This window comes from Myotis nattereri, assembly GCF_964212035.1.
Source record: "Myotis nattereri genome assembly, chromosome: 10".
Taxonomy (NCBI): Eukaryota; Metazoa; Chordata; class Mammalia; order Chiroptera; family Vespertilionidae; genus Myotis; species Myotis nattereri.
Window position 1 is genome coordinate 39,129,106 of NC_138085.1, and position 19,237 is coordinate 39,148,342.

The 19,237-nt window shown below is 41.0% G+C and overlaps 1 protein-coding gene across 1 annotated transcript in view; it reads left to right on the forward strand.

The window, feature by feature from the left end:
* The window catches only part of M1AP (meiosis 1 associated protein), a gene marked incomplete at both ends in the record, with an annotated part of 50,945 nt that overhangs the window by 17,512 nt on the left and 14,196 nt on the right, over positions 1–19,237 (forward strand). Inside the window, 3 exons of the mRNA XM_081101541.1 lie at positions 6,587–6,760; positions 10,105–10,267; positions 11,514–11,655. Coding sequence (XP_080957667.1) covers positions 6,587–6,760; positions 10,105–10,267; positions 11,514–11,655 — 479 coding nt within the window. The remainder of the gene's footprint in view (positions 1–6,586; positions 6,761–10,104; positions 10,268–11,513; positions 11,656–19,237) is intronic.

Consider the following 19,237-nt stretch of genomic DNA (forward strand, 5'->3'; position numbering starts at 1 on the left):
GCTCTTCCATTTTATTTTTATGGGGTTTTTTTGTCCTCTCTGTTTTTTGTTCATATTTTCCCTGTTTCCTGCTTTCTTTCAGGTTATTAAATGTTTTTGGAATTCTATTTTAATTTATTGCCATTTAACTATATTTCCTTGCCTTATTTTTTAGTGGCTCTAGGGATTATGTTATATGTCCTTAACTTTTCACAGTATGCTTGAGTCAAAATAGTCCCACTTCACATAAAATGTTGAATTACAATACTTCACATAAGTAGGGATTAAAATCTATTTTTAAACTTTTTTTCAGCCTACTGAGAATTAATATAGTACCATTTCATGTCAAATATAGAAACATTATAACTATATAGGTCCATTTATTCCCTACACACACACACACACACACACTGACTTTTTGTTACAGTTGTCCTGATATTGCATCTAACTTATAATTTATACAAGACAACATTATAAATTTTCTTTTAAACAATTCTGTGTATTTTATTTTTTCCCCTTTAATTCTGTGTATTTTAAAGAAACTAAGAGAAACTATGTCTTTTATATTAACCATTTTCAATTATCTTCATTCATTCCTGAGGATCCAATTTTCCCTTGGGTATTGTTTCTTTCAATCAAAGAACTTCAGTATTTCTTGCAGCTTGGTTCTGGTGATTACAGATTCTCTTAATTTTTATTTCTGTAAAAATGTATATTTCACTCTTATTCTAGAAGGATATTTTTATTGCATATAGAATTATGGGTTGACAGGATCTTTTTTTCTTTTAGCACATTAAAGGTGTCACTTTACTGCCCATGGTTTCTCATTAAAAGTCACAGTTTTAATTACTTTCCCCTGTATATGAAGTATCATTTTTCCGGCTGCTTTCAAGAATATTCTCTTTATGTTTGTTCTTTCAGCAGCTTTACAATGATGTGACTAGGCATGGATTTCTTTCTCATTTGGGGCTCACTGAACTTCTTGAATCTGTCAATTTATATCCTTAACCCAATTTGGGAAACTTTCTGCCATTATTTCTTCAAGTATTTTTTGTCTTATTCCCCCTCTTCTCTCCTTCTGGGACTTGAATTACCCATATGTCAAAGTAGAGCAATTACTTTGGCTAGGAGAGTAATCTTTTTAGAATCACTTTTTCTCAGACCTGTGTATTTCTCATGGGGCAGAAGCCTGGGACTGGTGGTGGGGCTGCACTGTATCCCCATTTGGAAAGAAACATGGCTAGCCTGTAGGTCAGGGCCTTTGTAGGACTGTGGAGGATGTGCAGGACTGGCCAAGAGCTCCATTTTCCTGGGCCTCTACTTTAGACATTCTATGTCAAGAGAGAAATGCAGCCATTATCCATGCATATGTGTGCCAAAGTGTTAAATGTTCCCATTTTTAAGTTTACACATTTCGATTTTGTAACCCTGATTTTAGGTTGACTTCTGAGAAGGACTGCTATAGACATTACCTTATCGTCAGTGATTAGGCTTTCTTAGTTTTTCTCATTATTGTGGCCCTTCCAGAAAAGCTTAAAAAGAGCTCATGCTTATTTCTATCTGAAATAAGTAAGACAGAAAAAGTTAAGAACCATATGATTTCACTCAGATGTGGAATGTAAAACTGAAAGCAACAAATGAACAAACAACACAAACAAAGACTCATAGACACAGACAACAGTATAGTGTGGTAGTTACCAGGGGGAAACAGGTGAAATAGTGAAGGGTAACAGGGATCAAATATATGATGACGGAAGGAGATTTGACTTTGGGTGGTAAACACACAATGAAATATACAGATGATGTATTATAGAATTGTACACTTGAAACATATATAATTTTATTAACCAATGTCACCCCAATAAATTTAATTTTAAAGTTTTTTAAAAGGAAGTTATAAAAAACATAACAAAAAAATCTTGCTTCTTGATGAAAATTTAAAATAAGAGAAATATTTTTTTTTAGTTTAAATGTTGAAAGATAAGGTCATGGAAATCTCTCAGAAAGTACAATAAAGAAATAGACATCTGTGATTCTGTCAACAATAAAATAAATAGATGAGAGAGAGAGAGAGAAAGAGAGAGAGAGAGAGAGAGAGAGAGAGAGAGAGAGAGAAGAGAAGAGAAGAGAAGAGAAGAGAAGAGAAGAGAAGAGAAGAGAAGAGAAGAGAAGAGAAGAAAAGAGAAAAGAAAAGAAAAGAAAAGAAAAGAAAAGAAGAGAAAAAAAAGAAAAAGAGGAAATTGGGGGTAGAGGGGAACCTCAGTGAAGGCTGTTACTGCTTGTGGCCACAGTGGGGCAGGATAAGTCCAAAAACTGAATGTGAATGCTGGCTGCTGTATCAGCTGCAGTGAATCAGGCCTTCCTTGCTGTCTTAACCACCCACACACTTAGAGCTGCCTGCACCCTCACTCTGGCAACCTTTTTATTTCATACCCTCAGTAGGACCTGGTTTATCCAGTGCCCAGTACCCTGCTCGCCAATCAATGTGGGAGCTGCTCTTCAACATCTGAGAAGTGAGAAGTCTCCTCCCCATGCCCAGGTTTAGCACATTGAGCTGTACCTGTGAGGGACACAGCACTAAATGTTGGTGTTCTTAGTTATGTTGGTGGTGGGGAGGAAGCAGTCACCAAGGGAAGAGATAGGAGGAAATGTCTTAAAAAGGAAAGCACATTCTTGTCCTATAAAAGCAAATCATTCTGTTGATGAAGAGTAAAGGAAGAAAATACCATTTGTTTAACCTACTGCGTGTTATTCATAATCATCTCACTTCTTATGCCTCACTACCACTGAAATAAGTTGTACCATCCCCACTTTGCTCAAAGTCACAAAGCTAACAACTTTCAAGTCACAGCTCAAACCCTGGTCTTTCTACTACCATGTTTCAAAAACTCACAGAAAATAAAAACCTTCAGAAGAAACCAATGAACAAGTATAGTTTGCACTGACCAAATGAAGCCCACAGATATCCAGGGGATGCTGATTAAAACTGAATAAGAAAGGATGTAATTAAGCTAGCTTCTGGGACAAAGTCAGCGCTCGCTGAGTTGAATTCTGGGCGAGGTGCAGGCCATAGACTGACAGAGTAGTAAAAGCACTAAGGAAGGAAGGAAGTCATGAGGTAAGGAGGCTAACTTAGCTGAAGCAGAAGAGTTACAGGAAAAATTAATGAGAGCTGAGAAGGAGGAAGCAATTGTTCAACTTATTGTTTAACTCAACAGGCATTTGCTAAGCTTCAGCTCCATGCAAACTACCTGAGGGGGATTGGAATATGGGATCTCAACAGGTGGAGACGGGAGGAATCCTGTGAGCCATCACAGAAAAAGGGAAGGGCCAGGTGTTTGAGGAGTGATGAATATCGCCAATGGTATAGGTCGAGTGAGGGGAATGAAGAAGATGAGAGCAGGAAGGCAGGATGTACTCTTCAGCAACGGTGGGATCTGATGAAACCATACTTTAGAAACTGGCTGGTAGTAGTACGTACGGAGGAGAAGGAATGGAGCCTGATAGGACAGCGAAGTGGTTACTGCCATGGTCCAGGCACAAGGCCTACTCCACTGACTGAAAATGAAAAAGAAGTTCTCCGTCTAGGGTGTTCTGCTTTTTACACATTAGCCGTTAGCTTGGACCACGTGACTGTCTCTGAGAAGCTGCTGACTCCCTCCTGAGCCTGCAAAACTGCAGACTCGAACTTGTTGCACAGTGTCTGGGTGGAAATTACATGAGCACGTTTTCAAAGAAAGAAATTCTGCTCTGTGGCTCTCCCGAAAAAGAACCTGTAGGTTGAGAAATTGGAAAGAACTTCGGGAATGTTGATGGGTATCTGCAGGGAAGACTGTCATTATCCTTCGTAGAGATGCCATGTTTCAGGCTTGGTTCTTCAGCTTTGCAGGATTGGAAAATTATTTTGTCAGCACCCTCTCAGAGATAGACTCACCCTATCAAACTCAAGACCAAAGTATAAACCAGAATATTTTAGAGAGAGAACCATAACCACCATCATCACCAAAGGGAGCAGAGACCTGACAAACATATCCTGCCACTGGGACACATCACTGAGCCAGCACGCCCTCTCCACTGAGCCACTCTGGGATGAATGCTGTCAGTGTGTGCCCCTGTTGCTGCCTTTCTCTGTGCTCCATTTCTGGCCAACCCTCTCCCCTTCTAAGGGGCACATTCATCCTTTGGGTAAGCCAGTGCCATCCATAGGCTCCAGCCCAATCTAGCTCTGGTCAGTAAACCATTCTCCTTTCTTAAGATCAGTGGGGGGTTTTTTTGTATTTATGGATCTCACCAGTCTGTTGATTTTATGGTTTAACTACCTGAGAAAAACCTCTAATTTTATGTCCAGATTCTTGCTGGGAGTAACTTCTTGTTGTCTCCTTATATGGCCCATGGGAGGAGTTTCTACTCTTCTATCCTATCCCTGGGGAGAGAAAATGAAACACTTTTTCTCTTCAAAATCCTGTTGTTTGAACTCTAAGTAATATTATCCTTTCTGTTCTTTGAGATCCTTTGCTCAATTTCATTTCTGTAGTTCTGTATCTGCCTCCTTATGTTTTAATAATTATTTTGCCTCCCTGAAGAGAAGCTGTTCAGTCATTTCCATATGTCATTCAAGGTGAAGTCCAGGCTCAGAAATCTAAATTATTTCTTGTTTTATCTGTGACAAAATAAGATTCATATTATTTAAAAGAACCTTTCAAAAATAAAAATAAAAGAACATTTCTCTTAACTTATGATGAATGTCCCTTTGACAATGACTTCATATTTATCACTGCAGTAGAGTTTAAGGAGGAATGGTCAAGAATAATGTTCCTGTGCTGGCCAGGTAGCTCAGTTGGTTAGAGTGTTGTCCCAATACATCAAGGTTGCAAGTTCAATCCCCAGTCAGGGCGCATACAGGAGACAACTGATCAGTGTTTCTCTGTACATCAATGTTTCTTTCTCTCTCTCTCCCCCTTCCTCTCTCTCTAAAATCAATAAACATATCACCAGGTGAGGATTAAAAAAAAAAGAATAATGTTCCTTTATAACTGCAATAAATATTCCTTTTAAAAATATATATAATGTTGCTTTATAAACTCCAAAAGAGCACAGAGTACCATATATTTCATATATCTTTGTACACTGTGTGGTATTTAATCTTCTATGTTCTACATAATAAATATTACTGCTTAAATGAATGAAATAACTAATTCACTAATGAATCCTTGTAACTATCCACAGAAGATGGTAGAGTTTCTTTCACACATGTCACAAGAGAAATGCATGTGATGCCCCTTTTCAGCCAAAGAATAAGTCATTCAATATGATGTGAAGTCATCTAGGTCTCACCACACCTCCCCTGTGTGGGTACCAACACATTGGACTGAAGCCCTTTGTTCCCTGTGGAAAGTCTGCCACCTCTGCATACTTGTCCTCAGGAATGTCGTTCTAGAAATAAACCAGCCTTCTCCCTGGGGTTCATGAGTCATACACAGAAGTTAATTCATTGGAGCAACTGGATTTTCTTAGGCTCTTTGTAAAAGTATTTCAGAGAGCCCCTCATGGTCAGGAAAGAAAAAAACCAAAGTTCTTTCCAGCTCCTGCCTCATTTCCTCCACCACCTTATATTTGGCTTTTACTGACAACCTTTACCTGCAGACCCAAATCCCAGTTCCTGAGCTAGTGTTGCCTGAAACAGGAAGTAGACTAGCAGAGCCTCCTCACCCACCCACCTGGCTCCATTCATTCATATTTGGTATCAAATCATACTCCACCATCTCTGTCTTCTGGGCTCTAATCACACTTGTGAGATACAGCACACCAATGACAAACTTGTATAATCTGTGTCAAAAGGTAGGGCCCAAGAGTTCATCTTTTTGTTGTTGTTTTCATCCTTTTAAATTTTATTTTTATGAAAGAAGTAATAATTGAATACATTTTCACTATGAAACAACAACATAAAACTGAAGTTCCCCCTTGTTAACTATTAAACTTACATTGCTGTATTATTTTACTGTTTTTTTTCTAGAATGCATTTTAAATATAAGAAATACATGATTAAAATAAAATTCAAACAGTATAGAAATATGAATATTAAAAAGAAATGTATTTCAGAACTGCCCCATTTCTACTCCTGTCCGCTGTTAAGTTTGATGGTAGCCATCCAGACCTTTGTAAAATACATTTACATGCACAAGTATGTACTTAGGCCATTAGTTTTATTTTTATATAAATGGGCTCATACTGTACATCTGTTCTACAACTTTCTTTATTCACTTACTACCTCGTAGCTTTCCATGTCAGCACATTTAGCTTTACTTTGTGTGTTAACAGCTGCATAATACTCCATAGTTTGATTGTGCCATAATTTATTTAAATATTCCCATATTGGTGGGCATTTGAATTGCTTCCTGTTTAGGTTTTGATTATTGGTTATTATAACAATACTGTGCTGAACATCTTTGCATATGTCTCTTTGTGTGCTATCCAAGAATGTCTATAGGCTAGATATCTAGAGGTAGAATTGATGGGTCAAAAAATGGTGCATTTAAAATGTTATATTTTTCAAATTTTACAATTAAAGAGTTAAACACTTTCACTACTCTTTCCCTTTATTCTGCAGAAAGCTCTTTCCTGGGAACTGACATTGACCTTCAGACTATAGACAATGATGTTGTCAGCATGGAGATTTTCTTCAAAGCCTGGCTACATAACAGTGGAACAGACCAAGAACATATTCATCTTCTTCTTCCTTCACAGTCTTTCCGCAACATTTCCAGAGCCAGAGATAAGCCAAGTATACACTCCTAAGAAAACATACTATATAGGCTATGATTATCCTAGTCTAGGATTAGTACTCAAGATTGGTGAGTCATCAGAATACAGAGTCCTTGAGGTTTAGGGATTAGAGGAGGATTTGGATGAAGTTGTCCAGTATAAGCAGGCAGAGTAGGAAAATTTCTAAAAAGTGACCGATTAGAAAACTGAATGTAATTAAGCCCAGATAGCAAGGGACTGCTAGTTTAGAGGCAAAGACTTAGACATCTCAATAACAGGACAGCAGCTATGTTGCATAAGAGCACAGTAAATCATGTATTTCTCAAGTTTTTTCTTATTAATGAGATAGATATTCATGACACTATAATTTGAGGCATGCTGGCACCTCAACAATATCAACAGGGCCTGTGAGTAGAGGAAAAGAACCAAGACTAAACCAATATTACATAGAGGTATTCTGGCCATGGCCGATGTGGTTCAGTTGGTTGAGCATTGTCCCATGTACCAAAGGGTCACTGGTTCAATTCCAGGTCAGGGTGCATACCCAGATTGAGAGATCGATCCCTCCCTGGTCAGGGGTCAGGTGGTAGAAGAGGCAGTCGATCTCTCTCTCTCTCTCTCTCTCTCTCTCTCTCTCTCTCTCTCTCTCTCTCTCCCCGCCCCCCTTTCTCTCTCCCCCCACCATTCCCTTCCTCTCTAAAAAAATCAAATTTTAAAAACCGTATAAATAGAGGTCTTCTATATAGGAAGACATCAAAAGCAACTACCAAGGCAGGCCCCAGAGAGGATATCTAGAGGCCCAAGACCATTTCACAAAGTACATTCTGGCAATGAAAAGCAAGAGATCAGTCAGTGTTTTGAACATGCCAACATGGCCCTGGATATTGTTCTGTCTGGTAGGGATACTTCATTCCAGGTCCCAATAGATGATAGGGGTAAGGCCATTTCTAGTCTCCATCCCCTTTAAAGATTGGCTCAGGACCCAGGGTGACAAGGACCTGCAAATGGGCCCATCAGTACAGTCAGCCACACTCAGTTTGGAAAAGCTGACTCCTTAAGGCCCCGCTTCAAAGGGAGAGGTGTGTCTTTGGGAGTTGTTCAAAATGGGTTCAGACTCCTGGCCCCAAAGGGAAAGATATACCAAGTCTATCTACTTCCAAAGCTGGGGCATGTCCTTACTACTCAGCCTGCCTCGTGCTGGGTAATTCTAAACAAAGAGGCTAGAGATTCACTTTTCTTATTAAGGAGAGAAGGGGGCTCAAAGGCCAGGAACTCTTGAAACCAGCCTTTCTTCCAATGTTGCACAGCATTTGCTCATGGTACCATTGAGAACTTCTCTATTTTGCCCTTTCTCTTTCCATGACTTTCAGCACCATGATCAGAGCCTGAATGTTTGTCTTCATCTACAACCATTTTTCAGCAGTCCATAGATCCTCATGGTGCATGGTAGAACTTAGATCCAGACTCATCAGCTCTTCTGCTGGGGAGGACTTCACTGGCATCCAGATGCTCAGACATAGTTGGAATGAGGTCTGGGAAAAGTAGGCCTACTCAGCGTTAGGTATGACCCACCTAAGAGTTTATGCAACCACAATAAAGACCAAACTGTAGTTACCCATTGCTTAAAAAACTAATGCATTGCCACACACATGGATTTCTACATATGTGGCTCATTACCAAAAAAAATGAAACAAAATAAAACCCTGAGCTCTCCTACAACAGAATCTTTTGAGGACTGCCCCTAAGATGTTCACTTTGACTCCTCCTTATAAAGTTCTCCTCCTTTAAGGGCTCCACCCCATACCACCTTCTTCTGTAGCTGCCTATGGCCCTTCACCCCACTATAGATGCTTCCTTCGGAGGCCTCCTTATGATGGACAGAGTGCACAATCAGTTTCGGATGAGTGCCTTTCCCCATTCCTTGAATTTGGAGTCTGCCACCTCAGCACCTAGGTTCTGTGTGGTGAGAAGCGTGCCTTGGTCTAGGCCCAAGACCTACTAAAACAACTTTGAAAACACTGCTAAGACTACTGTTCCCATAGTTCTCAGCACTGGCTGCATTCAAAAGCACATGAAGAACTTTTCTTAAATACCAACAGCTGAGCTTGATCCCCAGCGATTCCAATTTGACTGGCGTGAAATAGAGTTCAGTATCTTTTAAAAGTTCCCTGGGTGATTTTTAATTCCATCAGAATTGAAAACCTCAGCCAGTTTAATACACCTGTCCAATCCTAAAACTCAGGGGCCCAACAATGAAGTCAGGCACACAGGAATGAGGGGAAGCTGGAGTCCTAGGCAAACTCCCTCCTACTGACTTCTTGGACTCTGGGACACACCAGAGGTACCTCACCCAAAATTAATGCCTAGGTCTGATTGCTGAGCCCAGGAGGGCCAGCTGGACCTGACATCTATTCTGTCATCCTATTTTTTTCTACCTTATTTCTACTTTTGTTTTTACCTCATGTTGCAGTTAGTATAGTTACAACATCAGCTACTAGCCTTCTCACAAGGACTCCACATTTGTATATTCATAGCTTTGTTAACAGTATTCAAACCTGGTATAAATTGTACTGAAAATCTTTGTAATATCAAGGATCCAAGCTTAGTGCAACAGAACATTGCACACTCACTGTGGTATGTAAGCACACCTGCTGAAGCAGAAGCTTAAGGAAGATGAGCATAAGACCTTGATGAATAAAAACTCATACCTAGTTGAGGCCCCCTCAGAATTGTGATCTAATGCCACAGTAATGCTCCAAGGCTCAGAAGGTTCCATACTTTAGTTTCTTTGGGGAATTTAACAGTAAACTATTTCAGGAACTTATTTTTTCCCTGGTGTCAAATGCCCCTAGAAGAGCCCACAGAGGAACAGTGGCTGTCAGCTGACTGCCTGACTTCTGCTTTCCTGCTCTGCTTTCATCTGACCTGTAATCTTGCCAAAGTTTAGCCACAGGGAAGCAGCAGAGGCAACGTTTCCTTGTGTGGTTGCCAAAGGGTCTCTGCATACTGTAGTGTTTGCTGCCTCCTCCCCAAAGGACACACGTTCCTCTCAGACTGGATCACAAGCCAGATTTCTCACTATGAGGCACAGCTCAGCCAACCCAGATGTAAAACAAGTAAAAATCATGTCAGACCCAGAAAATGCTTCCTATTGTGTAGTGCAGTACTGTAGGCTCCAGACCTGCTCTGCCTTCCCAAACCAACCTCTCTTCTCTCCTGCCTTCCACTCTCCTGCCTTCTCCCAATTCTTACTTAACTAATGGAGGTGGAATGGGTGGCAGATGTTATCACATAGCCTGAGGTAACTTGTGACAAGCATCCTTCCCCCAATGCCTTTTTTTTTCTTTTTCTTTTTTTCTATAGTGTGCCTGAAATGTGATCTCCAAGAGCGGCTTCTCAGCCCGTCCCTACTGCCTGGCACAGCTGATGGCTCCCTGAAAATGGATGACCCCAAAGGAGACTTCAGCACACTCTACCAGATGGCTTCCCAGTCATCGGCCTCTTATTACAAGCTCCGGGTGATCAAGTATGGGTCATGGGAACCTCCCCAATCCATGCAAAGGCTGATTCTATGGGTTCCATGGCTAGAAAGTCCAGAGATAGAGGACATCCCCAAGTTGCAGGCAGGAGGGAGTCAGGTCCAAAGCAGCAACTAAGGTGGGCATAAAAGCGCAGTCAAGCTGCTCGCACATGGAGACAAATGAGCAGATGACGGAGATGTGCCTCAGTAGGACACTCTGAGGTCTGGATGAGGATTGGAAATCCAGAAAGTGTCTGAATGCAGGGCAAGACAAGGTCAGCAGAAAATGTTTATTACGTACATATTGTGTTTAGGCACCAGGACAGAGATATGACCTTCAAGGGGCAAGTGGCACGTAGGATCTTCCCCGCCCTCCCACCGCCCCTCACCCCCCACCCCATTTCTCTTAAGTCAGCGACTTTCAACCTTTTTCACCTCATGGCACACATAAATGAATTACTAAAATTCTGTGGCACACCAAAAAATATATTACTTTTTGCCAATTTGACAACAAAAATAGATATAATTTTGATTCATTCACACTGAACAGCTATGTGAATGAATCAAATGGCTATTAACATTTTTTTATTTGATAATCTAAGGGAAAAGAGGTCAGTACTGACTAAATAGTCAGGTATTTCATGTTTTAAAAATACTTGCAGCACACCGGTTGGAATTTGCTGCTCTAAGTACTAGAATTCCTGCTCCAGGGGAACCAAGTCCAAGGCGGAGTTAACAATGATGGCAAAGGCCACTGTTATTGCTTCCTAGTTCCTATCACAGTGCCCATGCACAGGTATCTGAGTAAGCTCGTCCATAGGTTTGTGACCATGGATGTTGCTAGGAGCCTTTTAAAATTCATGCTCTTCTTAGACGCATCCTCTGTCACCACAAAAGAGCCAGGACTGGGGAGCAGATGGTATAACCATATTGTGTTATACGGTTGCTGTAACAGCGGAATTATGGAAGTGTCTCCAGGGATGTTACTTAGAATGGAATGAGCTCAGGAGAAGAAATAGCCAACAGTGTCTGGAGCCTTCATGATGACTGCTTCATTCATTGATTAACAGGCTTTTAGAATGTGCTATGTGCCAGATACCTTGCTAGGCACTGCCATACGTAGATGAATAATTTATAGTCCCTAACCTAAAGGATTTCACAATAGGGCCTTAGACTTACTGAATTTGAGTGGATCTGGGTCGAGGTTCTTATTATCACTGAGGAGACTTTCACTGTCATTCTCTCTTCCCAGGGCTTTAAAATCCAGTGGGATGTGCGAGTCAGTGACGTATGGTCTCCCATTCATCCTCAGACCCACAAGCTGTTGGCAGCTGGACTGGGATGAGCTGGAGACAAATCAGCAGAATTTCCATGCTTTGTGTCACAGCCTGCTGGTGAGTGTTTTGTGTCCCCAGGTGAGGAAGAAGAAGAATGTTAAAGTACCAACCATAGAAAAGCCCTTAGCTTAATCCTGCCCTGATCCCAGACCTGTCCCAATCTTCAAGAGGACAGGAGAAAACTGGAAATACTCTTAAATGTGGGTTAAGTATGACTTGCCTCTGTTGGTTTTATGTTGTAGAGAATAATACCTGAATTCAGTTTTATGATATTAAATTTACAAGACCCTGATTTTTTTACATTTAAATGGCAGCAGGGGATTTTTCCATAAGTAACTATACAGTATTTTAAAACCTATTTTCTTCCTCACACTGTGCTGGACATTATGGTTCATTTAAAAGAAGAGCACCTTGTCTGTGCCAGACATTGTACTAAGCCCTAGATATTTAATGGTTAACATAATAGACATTATCTTGGCTTCAAGAAATTTACTCTCTAATGGAGGAGACAACTGAACATATATATTCTTAATTGTGAAACGTTTATGAAGGAGAAGAAGTAGCTGCTATCAGAGAGCGTCTCTGTGAAAGTGACACTTAAACTGAGACCTACCAGATAAATGGTAATGAGCCAGGTGAGGGGTGGTAGGAAGAGCACCGCAAGTGCTGGGAAAGGAATGTGCAAAGAACCCAAGCCTAGAAAGAGCTGAGAGAATAATCTATAATAATTTAAAGGTAATATGCTATTTAGACCAGACAGCTGAATGACCTTCCGGACAAACTTCTAATCTAGATGAAGCCGCAACGCAGTGGCAGGGGGCGGGGAGGTGGGGGCGTCACAGGGCAGAGGCAGTTAGGGGCGATCAGACAGGCAGAATGGTTAGGGACAATCAGGCAGGTGAGCGGTTAGGGGCCAGCAGTCCCAGGTTGCGAGAGGGATCCAGATTGTGAGAGGTTGCAGGCCAGGCTGAGGGACACACACACCCTCCCCCCCTGCACAAATTTCATGCACCAGGCCTCTAGTCAAGAATAAAAAGGCAGTTGTGACTGAAACAGAGTGAGGGAGAGAGCCAAAAGGTGGGGAGGACATGTGACTGGGGGTCAAACCAGGCAAAGCTTTGTAGGCCAGATTAAGGATATGGGACTTTAAGCACAGAAAGAAAGCCTGAGGAATGAATCATCTAAGTTTTTAAAAGATTACTTGGGCCAAAATTTGGAAAAGAACTGGCAGAGGCAAGAAAACAAGGCAGGAAGGCACTGCAGTCGCCTGAGAAAGAGATGACAGTGGTTTTGACTCCAGTATTGGAAGTCAAGATAAGAAAGGTAAACTAATTAAATAACTTAAAGAAAGAATGAGAACTTGGTGAAGGATTGAATGTGGGGAGCAAGGAAAAGGAAAAGCTCAAATAACTGCATGGTTTCTGATTTGAACAAGTGAGTGTATGGCATTTCCTAAAATGGCAAAACTGTCACATACATGAAGCAGTAACACAACACTTACAAAGCAAAATAAAACGACCGCCGAGATAACCCAAGGACGTGTATAACTGCTAGTGGTTACAGACTAGAGTTTTGACCCAGCAGGATGTGTGTGATCCGAACAGCACAGCCATGCGTCTCTTTCACTATCAGAAGCAGACTTCTTTTTTTTCCTGTTTCAAAGCCCACACTCCCTTTTAGGTCCACCCACTGAGTTCCTGTTTCCGATCTGCAGAACACCCATCTCCTGTCTTTGCAGAGCAGAGACAGCAGATATATTCTGACTCTTAGAGCCCAACAGCTTGGCTGACAACTTACTCCACCCAATTCCTTGGGACTCGGAGATGCTGCATCACTCGGGAGGAATTTCTCTCAAGTGGCTTTAGTACAGTCTTACAGTACATGATAGTATTTTAAACAGACATCGGCTCTTTTTTTATTTTTGAGTTTAAGTCATATGAAAAACTCTGAATTACTTCTTCTGAAGTAATTTTGTTTTTGCTTTCTCTTTTATTAGCAATAAGAGATATAACTTTCAATTCTGTGTTACTGTGAATTGGAATCTGGGTGTTTCACATATTTTTATATCTTTAACTGACTTCTGAAAAAACAGGGACTATTTTCAAACAGAAAGCTCCTGTCTGACCAACAGCTATCTCCTGAGGCCATCCAAAGTAAATGTGTGTGTGTGTGTGTGTGTGTGTGTGTGTGTGTGTATAATTGATTTCAGAGAGGAAGGGAGAGGGCAAGAGAGATAGAAACATCAATGATGAGAGAGAATCACTGATCAGCTGCCACTGCCTCCTGCACATCTCCCACCAGGGATCCAGCCCACAACCTGGGCACGTGCCCTGACTGGGAATCTAACTGTGAGCTCCTGGTTCATAGGTCAATGTTCAACCACTGATCCACACTGGCTAGGCCCAAAGTGCATTTTTTATAGTTTGCCTCAAGCCTCATCTTTTCCAGGAATCCTTTACCAATGTACCATCCCCTACAGTAATCTCTCCTTTTTTCATTTTTTCATCTTAAATAAGTTAAAAATACAGATAAGCATAAAGTACAAAATTTTCTTAGCTCCAAGAATTAAGAGTTGTTAGCATGTTGACATATCTGCTTTTAGCCTTTATATGTATTTCTATGTATGTAATAAAATTTTCCCCAATACATGTGAAGTACATTTGATCCCCAATGTCAAAGGTACTTTCCCACCTCTGCCTAATCCCTGGCAATTACCAACCATGAGTTTGCTGTGAATCCTTCTAGTTCATTTTTCATTTCTTAGTTCTCCCTTTTGTATCATGAATGTTTTTCTTTCTTTTTTTTGTATGGAGTTCTTGGTGGTGGCTCTAGAACAGGAAGTTTTCCCTGCTAGATGGGATGAACCAGGTGGTGGTGGTCTGTGAATCCCCTCTAGCCACCAGATTTGGTGAGGAGTATGTCTTGCCTCTCTCCCAAGTATGTCTTGTTTCCTCCCTACTATAATTCTGCATTTAATCCTCGGTAACATATTCATAGAAAAGCTCAAGTAAATTTATAATGCTGTACCCAACAACATCTGGGCCCTGTTTCGGTGGAGCTCTGTGACTAGAACTCCCAGCTTGGCTTTCGATTTTCTAACCGATCTAATTTTACTCTTGTTTGGCTATTAGAGGCTCAAAATAAAATACTGTACGTTTTAATACACAGCTTGAGGGAGTGTACATGTTCTGGAGAGTGGTACCCTTCCACACTTTAATGCCATTGCTGGACCCAAGAAAACAATCAGAAAAGGAGCAAAGATATGTGTACCAGCATGTTCATCTTACTAAGTGCCTGTCACTTAACCCAGGTTCTGTATATTTTACCTCATTTAATCTTCACGGCAACTCTGTGAGAATAAGGATCATTGACCTTGTTTTCACAAATGGGGAAGACTGACATCTGAAGAGATCAAGTGACTTACTGAAGTTCACCAAAGTGGCTACCTCAGAATTTGAATCTAGTTCTGTGGCTTGCAAAGCCAATGCTTTTTACGTCTTGCTAAATTCCTACTCTACTCAGGATGTAGCCAGATAAATTGACTACAACACTGAGGCTAACTCTCCCTTCACTGAACACCCCCATGCTTCTGTGTGTCACTGGACATGAATTAAAGGGACTGGGCACTTATCCAGCTCCTCTCCCATCTTACACTACTGTTGTTCCCTCTACTCTATGTTTGCTCCACCTCATCCAGATTAAAGATCACTCTTTTTCTGGAAAGGAGAGAAGCAAAGTAGCATTTGAATGGCTCTTCCTTCTTGTTTTCCACATGACATCTTCTCCAAGCAACAAAAAGCCCGAAGGGCAGTGTGTTATAGAGAGAAGAATTTTCCACAAGCCTCAGCTCATTCACTCAATAACAAAATATTTTTTGAGTGCCTACTATGTGACAAGACTATTAACCTTCCTGATTCTATTTGTAGAAGTTTTTAGCACTTCTTTCACTCACCCTTGGTTTTGTATTCTTTCTTACACCTTTTTCATTATGTTCTTTTAAAATCTGGTGTTGTCAGCTCCCCATGTAACATTCTTGCCTTCTGTTTCTCACTGTGATGTTTCCCCTCCAGCTGACTTCTCATTCTAACTTCTGTGTTTCTTTTAATAGCTACTCACTCAGGCTTGAAACTTCAGTCACTTCCAGCCCTCTCACCCTTCACACCTGCTTTGTCACTAAGTCATATCAGTTTTCTTCTCATAACATGAATTGTAACTGTCCTTCCTTTTCCCACTGCTTGTTCGAACCAAGACATCAATAAACTCCTATCTACCTTCCTTACCTCCAATCTCTCCCTCTTCTAATTTGCCCAGCTCATTGAACCAGATGAATCTTCTTGAAGCATCCTCTTGACTATCACATGTTTTTCCATGGTGCCAGTACTCAGTGACTTTAGCCTCATCTATTCTATCCCATAGTACCTATCGGTATTGCATTTATCTTCTCCTCTCCGTTCTATTTATCACTATCCTAGTTCAGTCCCTTTTTACCTCCTTCCTTTAATGTTGGAATAATATCTCAACTTTTTTTAAATTTTATTTTATTGCTTAAAGTATTACAAAGAGTATTACATATGTCTCCTTCCCCCCCTCCTTAACCTTCCCCTACCCCCCAGTGTCTTGTGTCCATTGGTTATGCTTATATGCCTGCATACAAGTCCTTCAGTTGATCTCTTACCACACCCCCCAACCCTCCCCGGCCTTCCTGCTGTAGTTTGACAGTCTGTTTGATGCTGCTCTGCCTCTGTATCTATTTTTGTTCATAAGTTTATAATGTTCTTTATTATCCATAAATGAGTGAGATCGTGTGGTATTTTTCCTTCATTGACTGGCTTATTTCACTTAGCATAATGCTCTCCAATTCCACCCATGCTGTTGCAAATGGTAAGAATTCCTTCTTTTTTACAGCAGCATAGTATTCCATTGTGTAGATGTACCACAGTTTTCTAATCCATTCATTGGCTGATGGGCACTTAGGCTGTTTTCAGATCTTAGCTATGATAAATTGTGCTGCTATGAACATAGGAGTGCATATATCCTTTCTGATTTTTTTTTAATATATATTTTTTTTATTTTTTACAGAGAGGAAGGGAGAGGGACAGAGAGCTAGAAACATCAATCAGCTGCCTCCTGCACACTCCCCACTGGGGATGTGCCCGCAACCAAGGTACATGCCCTTGACTGGAATTGAACCTGGGACCCTTCAGTCCACAGGCCGACGCTCTATCCACAGAGTCAAACCGGTCAGGGCAATATCTCAACTTGTCTAAATGCTTTGCACCTTTCCCTTCCCAATCCATTTTACATGCTGCCACCAGATGAATCTTCTTGAAACACAGCACTGATCCTGCCTTTTCAACTTAAAGATATTTTGTGACTTAGTGTTCATTATACTTTAAAGTCCATATTCCTTAACCAAGTACTTACACTCCAGTCTTGTCTCCCATTATTCCCTTCATGTGCTATCCACACCAACCAAATTAATGTGCAAACTTTAAATTGTCCCACCTTTCAACCTTTGCTCATGTTGTCCCTTCTATCTCCATATATTCAAATCCTATCCCACCCTGAAAGACTCAGTTCAAATAGTCCTATTGCACTGAAGCCTTTCTTCATCCCTATATTTATCATTAGACCTTTGTGTGCTCTATTTTTAGAGAAAAGTAGGTTTCAATCCATTTTAAATATATGACCCTGAAAGATATGTATTAAAATCTAGGAGATAAATTTGACTACCCAGGCTCCAGGATAACATGATTGCCTTTCCCTGACATTTCTACCACTTCTCCCTTTTACCAACTAATTTCTCAACCTTAGTCAAATTTAGGTTCAGAGTAGAAATTGTTAACCTCTATTTTTTTTGAGGTAAAATATAATTTGTGTTTTTCCATGAAAAGCATGGACTTTAGAGTCAGATGGCCCTAATGACAGCTTCAGTATTTCCCCACTTTGTGAACTTAGGCAACATACTTAACCTCTCTAAGCATCAGTGTATTCATCTATTTGTAACCCTAACAAATCTAGTGGCCCTATGTGGTTTAGTCTCTGCATAAATGGTAGATAAAGAAGCACTCTCCAGAGGCCAAAAGGTATTTTTTAATTAATTTATTTGTGCTTTCAAAGAATACCCCCAGAAAATAGTTCATAACCTACAATGACATTTCTCAAATTTTCTTGCCCTGCTGCTCTATTATATCTAACCTGGATCTATTGATCTTTTCCAAGACTCTCTCTCTCTCTCTCTCTCTCTCTCTCTCTCTCTCTCTCTCTCTCAAATTTTCTTGCCCTGCTGCTCTATTATATCTAACCTGGATCTATTGATCTTTTCCAAGACTCTCTCTCTCTCTCTCTCTCTCTCTCTCTCTCTCTCTCTCTCTCACACACACACACACACACACACACTAAATAAACAAACACGAAAACACCCAACTCCCTGTTCCTTTATCATCTTCCTCTCTCCCTCTCTTACCTCCCCTCCTCCTCCTCCTCCTCCTCCTCCTCCTCCTCCTCCTCCTCCTCCTTCTTCTTCTTCTTCTTCTTCTTCTTCTTTCTCTCTCTCTCTCTCTCTCTCTCTCTCTCTCTCTCTCTCTCTCTCTCTCTTTCTCCCATATATAGATTCTGTAGATTGACAGCCTCTCTGACATCGTCCCCTTCCTCTCAGATCTCCTTTTTGGAGTAGAAGAGAGGTGGTAGAGAAGGAAAAAAAGGGGGGGGCGGTGTATGACAGATACACATTATTCACTCTTGTCCCTGTCAAATGTAAAATAGAGATAATAAAAATATACCTCATGTAGTTTTTAAGATGAGTAAGTAATGGTGGGTGCTTAAAGCACCTAGCATATACCTGGCATACAATTTACACATCATGCTTGGTTAGTAGCCCTATGATTTCCATTTGTTCCTTTTTTATTCTAATTCTCTGTAGAAATTCTCCATATTTTCACCTATAGTCTTGAGCACACTCATCATAGTTATTTTAAGGTTCTCATCCACTAACCCCAATACCTGGATCACCTGTGGCTTTTTTTCTATTGTCCCTTTTTTTTTAATATATTTTATTGATTTTTTACAGAGAGGAACATCGATGGGAGAGAAACATCGATCAGCTGCCTCCTGCACATCTCCCACTGGGGATATGCCCGCAACCCAGGCACATGCCCTTGACCGGAATCGAACCTGGGACCCCCCAGTCCGCAGGCCGACGCTCTATCCACTGAGCCAAACCGGTTTCGGCATATTGTCCCTTTTTTCTTGTGGTTTTCAGACATGTGGTCTTGAGTTTTGGTGCACCTAATAATATTACAATGAAACATGCTCATTGTGTGAAAAAAATTGTAGAGGCTCCAGCTGGTGTTGGTTTCCTCTAGAGAGGGCCCATCCTGCCCTGCGCTAAGCAGATAGAGTGGTGGCAGGTCATCTCATTCTCCTCAGTTCTGCTGGGTCAAGGCTGGGCTGCAGTCCTGCTATGGCTCCACGTTTGCCCCTGGCCCTCCAAGATTTCCCACTGAAAACCTGGTGTATAGTGAGTGTGTCCCTTCCCCTCGGCTGCTGCAATGCTCTACATCTAGAGGCTTTCTCCTTAGGTGTTTTTGTCTCTTGTTCTGTGCAGCCCCAGGATTTGGCACATGTGCTGAGTGAAAAA